Raw genomic sequence first — 9,859 nt, 5'->3', positions numbered from 1 at the left:
GCCCCCCCCCCCCAGGGCAGGCCGGTGACACGTCCCCGCCCCCCAGAGAAGACCGACTGCCCCATCAGCGTGTACTTCGTGCTGGACACGTCGGAGAGCGTCGCCATGCAGTCGCCCACCGACAGCCTGCTCTACCACATGCAGCAGTTCGTGCAGCAGTTCATCAGCCAGCTGCAGGACGAGGCCTACCTGGACCAGGTGGCCCTGAGCTGGCGCTACGGCGGCCTGCACTTCTCCGACCTGGTGGAGGTGTTCAGCCCGCCCGACAGCGACCGGGCCTCCTTCACCAGGAGCCTGCAGGGCATCAGCTCCTTCCGCCGGGGCACCTTCACCGACTGCGCGCTGGCCAACATGACCCAGCAGATCCGGCAGCACAGGAGCAAGGGCGCCGTGCACTTCGCGGTGGTCATCACCGACGGCCACGTCACTGGCAGCCCCTGCGGGGGCATCAAGATGCAGGCTGAGAGGGCCCGCGAGGAGGGCATCCGGCTCTTCGCCGTGGCACCCAGGCAGAGCCTGCTGAACGAGCAGGGCCTTCGGGACATGGCCAGCACGCCCTTGGAGCTCTACCGTAACAACTACACCACCATGCGGCTCGACTCCGAGATCAACCAGGACGCCATCAACCGCATCATCAAGGTCATGGTGAGCCGCTCCCCGGGCCACGCCCACCCGCCGGGCACCGGGAGGGGACAGTGGGGTCCAGAGCCCTGGACCCACTTACCCAGGACGGCAGCGGCCAGTACACTGCTCTGGGCCTCAGTTTACCCCTCTGAGGGAGGCATCAGAAGAAGGTGTCCCCTGCTCCCGTGCCCTGTGTTCCCACCCAGATGTGCGGCCCCGTCTGCAGCTTCGGCTAAGCAGGGTTTCTCTGTCTTTTCTGCAGAAACACGAAGCCTATGGAGAGGTGAGAGGCGTTTTCCGTTCCTGCCAGCCCTGGCCCGGTGCTGCCCGCTGGGCCTCTGAGGGCCAACCCACGAGAGGCTCCCCCCACCCCGCCCCCTGGTGCTTCCCAGCGTCTAGGACACAAGCCGAGGCCAGGCAGCGAGGCCTCTCTGCTCCACGTTGGGCCTGAGACTCTGAAGTCTGCATGAAGGGCTCCTGTCCCAAACCAGGCTGCTTCAGCCCCAGGGTCGGCATTAGGGCCACCACAGGCCCACACAGGCAGGGCCCGGGCTGAGGCCCCGGGTCACCCTCCAAGCCGGCAGGCTCTGTCCACCTGAGCCAGGCCAGCAGGACGGGGCAGGGGCCGTGTGCTGTGTAGCTCAGGACCTTCGGCTCTGACGCTCCCCCGTCCCCATGCGTCCTTAGCGCCGGCTCACCGCCGGGAAGGGGTGCTTCACACTCAGCGAGGCTCTGCAGACACGCCCTTTCCTAGAACAGCTGCTCTGGACCCGAGCATGTGTGGGCTCGGGCCCCCCGGGCACCTCCCGAGTCCGCCCCTGCCTCCAGCCCCATGCTCACCAGTGGGCCTCCCACCCGGGCCTTACTCGGCGCCGCTTGCTTCTTGTTTCAGTGCTACAAGGTGAGCTGTCTGGAGATCCCCGGGCCCCCCGGCCCCAAGGGCTACCGCGGACAGAAGGTAAGACGCCTGGACAGCCCACGGGCCTGACCTCCTCGGCTCCAAATTTAGGACCAGCTGCACTTCAAATGGCCTCAACACTCTAACCCCAGAGGAACCAAAATTCAGTTTTTATCTACGTGTTTTTACAAGGCGTTTGGAGAAGAGTAGGAACACTTTCTCTCGTTCTGAGCGCGGCACAGCAGCCCGCTGCAGCTTCTGCAGTGACGCGGCTGCAGGTGCATACCAAGCACTGCCATCTTCCTTACAACATCACTACCAGCGCGTCAGAAATACCACTGGGTCATGTCAGAGGTTACAGATAAAGGCAGAAGAGGGCGGGCGGGCCTGGGGGGCTGAGCCCCCCTGAAACGCAGTCACTGGGCAGTTGTCGCCACGTAGCCTCGCGTTTTCCCATCCCTAAGGGAGCTGCGTAGATCAGTAGACGCGTAGACGCACGTCCACCGGGTCTCCAGCCGCACGCTCCCCCTGCCCCGTCCTGGGCGGCGGTGCCCAGGCATGGCTGTGGCCGCCGTGCTCCTCCCGGGTGGGGGCGCTGGAAGTGGCCTCTGGGACCACGATTGGCATCTGAGGGGGCCCAGAGGAGCCCCAAAACAGGACACAGCAGTACAGAAGCCTCTGTCCGTCCGCTTCCTGCGGTCTCCTCGCCGCTTCCTGCCTCAGTTTACCCCTTTTTCCATCATCTGCTTTTAGGGTGCCAAGGGCAACATGGGCGAGCCAGGAGAGCCCGGGCAGAAGGGACGACAGGTGAGTCCTCCCCGCCCCTGCCCCTGCCCCGGCGGCCCCGTGTCTCCAGGACTGGGGTTATAGCCACGGCCTCTGTTCTTCTTCCACAGGGAGATCCAGGCATCGAAGGCCCCATTGGATTCCCGGGACCCAAGGCAAGTTGCTGCCCACCATGGCCGGTGGGATGTGCGGACAAGCCTGGGCCAGGTGGGGCCGCCCGCCCGCCCCGCCCCCACCGCAAGAAGCAAAGCAGCTCAGTATTTTGGAAGTTGTCCCTGAATCGAGCACCCGGCCGAAGGCTGGTGCTCAGCCGCTCTTCCCCTGAGCTCATGGGTGCAGCTCACTCCCCCCTGAGCCCATGGGTGCAGCTCACTCCCCCCTGAGCCCATGGGTGCAGCTCACACCCCGCAATAACACTGCCCTTCTTTCCTTCCAACCTCAGGGTGTTCCTGGTTTCAAAGGAGAGAAGGTGAGATTCTGACTCCGCCCCGGCCCCAGCCCCCAGCAGCACCCGTCCGCGAGCATGCGGCCCCAGTCAGGGCATGGGACCCGTGTCATGGCGCGAGTGGCCCTCTCTGGGGCCCTTCTGGCCTCTCTGGTCCGAGGCAGACCTGGGCCCCTGAGGCAGCAGGGTCTGTGACGCTGGGGGCGTCGAACTAACCCGCCTCACCTTCCTCCTGCACAGGGTGAATTTGGAGCTGACGGGCGGAAGGTAAGCGGGCTGTGGGGGCCGGGCGGGCAGGGTGCCCCGCCTTCCTGCTACCCTGAGAGCTGACGGCTGCCCTCTCCCCGCAGGGGGCCCCTGGCCTGGCTGGCAAGAACGGGACCGACGGACAGAAGGTAGAGCGTGCCTCGGGCTCCCTCCCCGGGCTGGGCGGGGGTGCAGGCCGTGCCGGCGTTGCAGACGATGGGGGTGAGCAGAGCCTCCCGGAGACTCTCAGGCTCCTATAGGGCCAGGCCTCTGGGCCCCACTGCCCGCTGCCCACGGCCTGTGGCTGGACGGGTCCCGGCAGTGGACGCGGGACAGATAAGAACACGGAAAGAGCCAGTGGCGCTTGTTCCTGAGGACCCAGCCCGCGCTCCAGATCTGGCCCACCTGGCAGGCCGCACGCGGGCGCACGTGTGGGCACCGGGCGGAGGGCACGTCACGGGCGCTCGCCACCACCCCACAGAGACGCCACCGTGCAGCGGAGCCGCTGAAACAGCCGCGTGCCCGCCGGGTGTGGAGTGGCGCGGACCGCACCTGCGCCAGCACCTGTCATTGGCACACGGCCCTGACGCGCCCTCGCCCTCTGCTCCCCTCTTCTCCTGCAGGGCAAGCTGGGCCGCATTGGGCCTCCTGGCTGCAAGGGAGACCCCGGGAGTCGGGTAAGCCCAGCTTGTGTTCCTCCTCGGGTTAAACCCCCTGGCCCCGGGTGCCCGGCGGGCGCAGGCAGGGTGGTGGCCGCCCCGCGAGCTGCAGCAAGGAGGCCTGGGCCCTTCCTTCAGCCCTTCTCCTGCCTGTGGCTGACCCCCACCCAGGGTTCAGCTGGGGTTGCGGTCACACAGGAGGGGATAACCTCAGGGACTTCGGGGTGAGCTCAAGGGCGGCTGCTTCTCAGCGTCCTGACGGTGGCTCTGGCAGCGGAGACGCAGGCGGAGCACTCAGCCCCGATGATGGGGTGCTTGCCACCCACCCCCAGCCCACCCCGAGCTCACGGGGAGACCCTGCACAGCTCACAGGGAGACCCCGGCCCCGAGCTCATGGGGAGATCTCGGCCCAGCTCACGGGGAGACCTTGGCCCTGAGCTCACGGGGAGACCTTGGCCCCGAGCTCACGGGGAGACCCTGCACAGCTCGCGGGGAGACCCCGCACAGCTCTGGGCAGGAGCGGGACAGCCCTGTCATCCTGTCTTGCAGGGCCCCGACGGATACGCAGGGGATGCTGGCAGCCCTGGGGAGCAAGGGGACCAGGGCACCAAGGTAGGCTGCCTGGCCGAGGCGGCGGGCCCCCCAGAACAGACCCGGTGGCCCCCTCCCCGCCTGCAGCCCCCGGGCCCTGGGGGAGGCGGCCTGGCCAAGAGACCCAGCAGAGGGCCTGTCCCTGCAAACCGGCCGTCGGGCAGGAGGCCTGGGAGTGTCCTGCCCGAGGCGTCACGGGGTGCCCGCGCCCAGGGAGCGGGGGTGCGCACATTCAGGAGGGGCAGGTGGTGCACACATCCCGGGGGCCATGGGGTCCCCATGCCCAGGACAGCATGGGGTACCCAGGCCCTGCGGGTGCTCTCACACAGGGGCCACAGGGGCCCTGCCCGAAACGGTAGCAGCCGGTGGCCAGCTCAGGACCGTGTGTCCCGGCTCAGCTCCGCCCCGATGGCCACGGCAGCAAGGCCCAGTCCCCTCCCAGCCTCTCCGCGCCCCCTCTGGAAAGCTCTCAGTGCCGCGGGTGTCCTGCGTCCACCCTCCCGGCTGCCCGGCCGCGGGAGCACGGAAGGACAGCCCTCCCCGGCCCACGTCTGGGGGACGCGCCCGCGCAGCGTGGGGCCCAGCCCTCGAGCGCGTCCTGCCCTGTTGCCGGCGTCCGGGGGCCGGGAGACTGACCGCTCCAAACTTTTCCAGGGAGACGCTGGCCGCCCAGGACGCAGAGGACCCCCAGGAGACAGCGGGGCNACGCGGGGCCCCACCCCCACCCCGCGCCGGGCTCTGGCCTGAGGCCGCTCCGCGGGGCCCTTCCCCGCCGTGGCTGACGTGTCTCCTCTCCGCAGGGATATCAAGGCAACAACGGGGCCCCCGGAAGTCCTGGTGTGAAGGGAGCCAAGGGCGGACCTGGACCCCGAGGACCCAAAGGCGAGCCCGTGAGTTCATGCCCCTCCCCTACCAGCCCCGGGGGCCCAGAGGTCAGTGGCGGCGTCCGGGTGGGCTGGGCCCTGAGGGGACGCCCGCAGGGGCGCCGCGCGCCCTGCACCCTCCTGGTGCGCCCCTTGCCCCCCAGTGCAACAGGCCACCCGCAGGCCGCGTTCGGGGCAGGGCAGCATGCCTGCTGGCCAGGCCCCGCCGCGCCTCCGCCTGGGAACCCGCCTCCTGTCCCCACGGCGCCCTCCCAGCAGGCCGCTCGAGGGCCGAGCCTCCAGGCAGGCCTGCACTGCGTGGGTCCCTCGCAGCGACCCCACCCGGCCCGCCCCTCGTATCTGCTGCAGGGTGGATGGGACCTGGTCCCGGGCTGACCCTCAGAGGGGGCACATCCCGAGGGCTGGCCTCGCCCAGAAGTGAGCAGGGTGACCGTGCTGATGGCTGCTCCAAGCTGGGGGCCAGTCCCGTCCACTGAGCTCCTAATCCACTAGGTCTTTCAAGCGGATCAGGAGCCCCTCGTTTCCTAAATCCTTGGCTGCAGAGGACCAAGGCCCCTCCCCCAAAGCCCATGTCCAAGTGAGGAGAGCACAGCATGGGGTCCCCACATGGCGCCCCCACCAAAGCCTCCCCTGTTCTCTGCAGGGCCGCAGGGGGGACCCAGGAGCCAAGGGCAGCCCGGGCGGTGACGGCCCCAAGGGCGAGAAGGTGAGTGTCTGAGGGGCAGCTGTTGGCTGAGTCTGCACCAGCCTCTCACCATGGTGTCGACGGGGCCACGGGACACCAGACAAGCAACACCTCCCCTCCGCCGTCCACCCAGGAAAACAAAAGTGACCCCCGGGACGTGGCCGTTGGTGGAGGCAGAGGCACCCCCTGCAGGTTCTCAGAACGCAGGAGACGGGTGATCCCCACCCACACGTGCTGCCGAGGAGCGTGGGCAGGGCAAAGCGTTTCACGAGTGCCACGCACAGCTGCCCAGGCTCCGCACTGCTCCACCCCACAGCAGACACACACACCCCTGTAGCTAACTCAGGACGTCTTTGTCTCTGTGGCAAAATCCCAGCGCCGACTGTTCCCCATGAGACCTGGGTCAAGGGCTTGAATGGGGGGCTTCCTCCTCTGGGAAATGGGTAGCAGTAGTCCCTACTCTGGAGCAGGAATCTGCGTGGGCAGGGCCGCCGTCCCGGTGTCACTCGCCATAATCCGCGTCCCCCCCTCCCCTGCCCCTCCACGTGCCACAGGCTCACTGGGCCTCTCTTCCAACAGGGAGACCCTGGCCCCGAGGGGCCCCGGGGTCTGGCTGGAGAGGTTGGCAACAAAGGAGCCAAGGTAAGTGAGGCCGCCCATCCCTCCGGGGCAGGCACCCAGCTCCCTGGCTGGAGGGGGCACTCGGGACCCCCCCGTCCCTCCCCTGCCCAGGACCTCTCGGAGGGCAGAGGAACCTCCCGTCCCTGCCTAACCCGCAGTGATCAACAGCGCGGTCTCGGAGGTGCCTTCATCCGCTTTCTTTTCAGGGAGACCGAGGCTTGCCTGGACCCAGAGGCCCTCAGGGGGCTCTCGGAGAGCCCGGCAAGAAGGTCAGTAGCCGGACCCCTGGGAGGGCCCTGCGGTCCTGGGCCCTCGCCCTGTAAGGCCCCTGGGGCCCTCCTGTCCTCAGGACTCTGCCCCCAGGCAGGACGCTGTCCCCAGGCAGGACGCTGTCCCCAGGCAGGACGCTGTTCACAGGCAGGACACTGCCTCCAGGCAGGACTCTGTCCGCAGGCAGGACGCTGTCCCCAGGCAGGACGCTGTCCATCTCTGTGACCCATCAGCAGCACAGTGAGGGGACAGGGGCCACCGTGTGCCTCACACGAACGCCCTGCCCTGAAGGGTCCGGCTTTATCAGGCGCGAGGCAGCAAGGGGGGGCCAGGGGGTGGGGCCCGGGGGCCAGGAGGCGGCAGATGGAGGAGGGGAGCCGGGCGGTCACCCCAGGCCGCCCAGTGCCCCCCGGCGGCAGTTTGCAGGAGGTGCTCCGTCCCCACTGTGCTGACTCCGCTTCCTCTCTGCCCTCAGGGATCTCGGGGAGACCCTGGTGACGCTGGGCCCCGTGGAGAGTCGGGGCCGCCTGGTCCCAAGGTACCCATGCCCGCCGTCCTCACCTGTCTTCACCCTCTCCCTTGGGGGCGGCACATCCTTCCCCAGCGCAGCCCCCTCCGCCCTCATCCTCGGTCCCTACCAGCCTGGCCCCTTCCTTTCCCACCGGACCCTCCCTGAGGCCTCCCCTTCCTGCAGGGAGACCCTGGCCGGCCTGGATTCAGCTACCCGGGACCCCGAGGAACGCCCGTAAGTCCTGGCACGGGTCGAGGGGTCCGCTACGCCCTGCGAGGGCCTCCCTCCCTGGGGGCGAGGGGAAGGGAGTGGGCGGGGGTCACCCGCAGGTGCGGAGCCCCCAGGAATCGTCCCGACACAGAGCAGCTGCGTGGCGTCACCTGCAGCACTGCGGCTTTAGACAGGGTGTGACACCTGAAGCCATAAGGCGGGGGGGGGTTGTCCAGACACCTCTGGGCCCCCAGGAGAGCCAGCTGCTCCCCCAGGGACACTCCGTGCTGAGTGACCGTGACCTGTGCTTGCTTCCCAGGGAGAGAAAGGCGAGCCTGGTCCGCGCGGCCCTGAGGTACGTAGAGAGGCCCTCCCGCACCCACCGCCCGAATGCCCCTCCCCTCACACTGCGCCGCCTGCGAGCTTCCTCTGCGCGCTGGTAGCCGCCATGCGCTAGTCTCTGTCAGACCGGAAACCGCGTCTCCTCTGAAATGCTGTGTGTCGTGGCCGAGTAACAAACCCGACTGCCAGGCACCGGCTCTTCCTGACGGAAGCAGGCGTGCCCCCCGCAGACGCCCTGGAGGTCTCGGCTGGGGGTGGGTGGGCAGTGTCCAGCCCCCACCCCTGGCTGACCAGTGTCCCGTGTCTCAGGGGGGCAGAGGCGACTTTGGTGCCAAAGGAGAGCCCGGGAGGAAGGGCGAGAAGGGTGAGCCTGTAAGTACCAAGGGCCAGGGGTGCGGGGAGGTGCAGGAGGCTGCAGGGGGGTGCAGGAGGGTGCAGAGGGGTGCAGGGGGGTGCAGGAGGGTGCAGGGGGCTGCAGGGGGGTGCAGGAGGGTGCAGAGGGGTGCAGGNGGCCTGCCAGGGCTGAGGCTGCCACCCACCTGCGCTTCTCCCTCCTCAGGCAGATCCCGGTCCCCCTGGGGAGCCCGGCCTGCGGGGGCCGAGAGGGGCCCCAGGACCCGAGGTAGGTCGGTTGCTGGTCCCTGCAGCGCTCAGGCCACAGCCCGGCCAGCGTGCACCCCGAACCTCAGGGCTGTGCCGGTGGTGGACCCGTGGGGTCAGTGCATGGGGTGTGGGGCTCCCCAGTCTCAGCCCAGACAGGGGCCACCCCTCACTGTCGTCCTTCCTCCCCCAGGGAGAGCCCGGCCCCCCTGGAGACCCCGGCCTCACGGTGAGTGTCGGGTGGAGATGGAAATGGTGTCCTGAAATGGGGAAGCAAGGGTGGCGGGGATGAGGTCAGAGGCCAAGGTCAGCAAGAGCTTGCTTTCTCGGGCCGGGCTGACCCCGCTGTGTTGCAGGAGTGTGATGTCATGACCTACGTGAGGGAGACGTGCGGGTGTTGTGGTGAGTCATGGCCCCCACGGGGCGGAGGAACTAGGACACTTGTGTCCTTGGGGGGCCCTCGTCCAGGGGTCAGGGTCATCGGTCTGGGTCACGCCCTCCCCCTCAGGGTCACTGTTGCCACTGTGCACCTGGCCGTGCACCCGGGGCGGGTCCCCCAGGGCCTGGGGTCAGCGCACACAGCCTCCGCTGCTCCCACTGACCACGCCTCTGGCCCCCAGACTGCGAGAAGCGGTGTGGGGCCCTGGACGTGGTGTTCGTCATCGACAGCTCCGAGAGCATTGGCTACACCAACTTCACCCTGGAGAAGAACTTTGTCATCAACGTGGTCAACAGGCTGGGGGCCATTGCTAAGGACCCCAAGTCGGAGACCGGTCAGCTGCGCCCACGGCGGGGCGGGTGGGGAGTGGGGAGGTCCCACTCACGGGCAGGGAGGCCAGGCAGGCAGGACGCCCTGAGGTCTGCTCACGAGAGTCAGTGGACAGACAGAAATTCAAGGAAGGGGTCTCAGCTCTGCCCAGGGTCCCCAAGGTCCCCACTTGAGGGTGCTGAGCCATGCAGAGCAGGGCCAGCGGGCCAGCGGGCCCGCGCCTTTATGCCCGTGTCCGGCCGCCACAGGAACCCGCGTGGGCGTGGTGCAGTACAGCCACGAAGGCACCTTCGAAGCCATCCAGCTGGACGACGAGCGCATTGACTCGCTGTCCAGCTTCAAGGAGGCCGTCAAGAACCTGGAGTGGATCGCGGGGGGCACCTGGACGCCCTCGGCCCTCAAGTTCGCCTACAACAAGCTCATCAAGGAGAGTCGGCGCCAGAAGACCCGCGTGTTCGCGGTGGTCATCACGGACGGCCGCCATGACCCCCGGGACGATGACCTCAACCTGCGGGCGCTGTGCAACCATGACGTCACGGTGACAGCCATCGGCATCGGCGACATGTTTCACGAGAAGCACGAGAGCGAGAACCTCTACTCCATCGCCTGTGACAAGCCGCAGCAGGTGCGAAACATGACCCTCTTCTCAGACCTGGTGGCCGAGAAGTTCATCGACGACATGGAGGATGTCCTGTGCCCGGGTGAGCGGCAGCCAGAG

General features: G+C 68.1%; 1 protein-coding gene across 1 annotated transcript in view; it reads left to right on the top strand.

Annotated features, from left to right (window-relative positions):
- Positions 1 to 9,859, top strand: part of COL6A2 (collagen type VI alpha 2 chain) — an 18,523-nt gene that overhangs the window by 4,284 nt on the left and 4,380 nt on the right. Inside the window, exons 3-26 of the mRNA XM_077755388.1 lie at positions 47 to 645; positions 887 to 907; positions 1,517 to 1,582; positions 2,276 to 2,329; positions 2,419 to 2,463; positions 2,751 to 2,777; positions 2,994 to 3,020; positions 3,104 to 3,148; positions 3,623 to 3,676; positions 4,208 to 4,270; positions 4,904 to 4,967; positions 5,048 to 5,139; positions 5,777 to 5,839; positions 6,398 to 6,460; positions 6,646 to 6,708; positions 7,185 to 7,247; positions 7,404 to 7,454; positions 7,750 to 7,785; positions 8,082 to 8,144; positions 8,332 to 8,394; positions 8,566 to 8,601; positions 8,729 to 8,774; positions 8,993 to 9,145; positions 9,390 to 9,842. Coding sequence (XP_077611514.1) covers positions 47 to 645; positions 887 to 907; positions 1,517 to 1,582; positions 2,276 to 2,329; positions 2,419 to 2,463; positions 2,751 to 2,777; positions 2,994 to 3,020; positions 3,104 to 3,148; positions 3,623 to 3,676; positions 4,208 to 4,270; positions 4,904 to 4,967; positions 5,048 to 5,139; positions 5,777 to 5,839; positions 6,398 to 6,460; positions 6,646 to 6,708; positions 7,185 to 7,247; positions 7,404 to 7,454; positions 7,750 to 7,785; positions 8,082 to 8,144; positions 8,332 to 8,394; positions 8,566 to 8,601; positions 8,729 to 8,774; positions 8,993 to 9,145; positions 9,390 to 9,842 — 2,310 coding nt within the window. The remainder of the gene's footprint in view (positions 1 to 46; positions 646 to 886; positions 908 to 1,516; positions 1,583 to 2,275; positions 2,330 to 2,418; positions 2,464 to 2,750; positions 2,778 to 2,993; positions 3,021 to 3,103; positions 3,149 to 3,622; positions 3,677 to 4,207; positions 4,271 to 4,903; positions 4,968 to 5,047; positions 5,140 to 5,776; positions 5,840 to 6,397; positions 6,461 to 6,645; positions 6,709 to 7,184; positions 7,248 to 7,403; positions 7,455 to 7,749; positions 7,786 to 8,081; positions 8,145 to 8,331; positions 8,395 to 8,565; positions 8,602 to 8,728; positions 8,775 to 8,992; positions 9,146 to 9,389; positions 9,843 to 9,859) is intronic.

This window comes from Crocuta crocuta, unplaced genomic scaffold, assembly GCF_008692635.1.
Source record: "Crocuta crocuta isolate KB4526 unplaced genomic scaffold, BGI_CrCroc_1.0 scaffold675, whole genome shotgun sequence".
Classification (NCBI taxonomy): domain Eukaryota; kingdom Metazoa; phylum Chordata; class Mammalia; order Carnivora; family Hyaenidae; genus Crocuta; species Crocuta crocuta.
The sequence above is the reverse complement of the archived record's forward strand: the minus strand, read 5'-3'. Positions and strand labels throughout refer to the sequence as shown.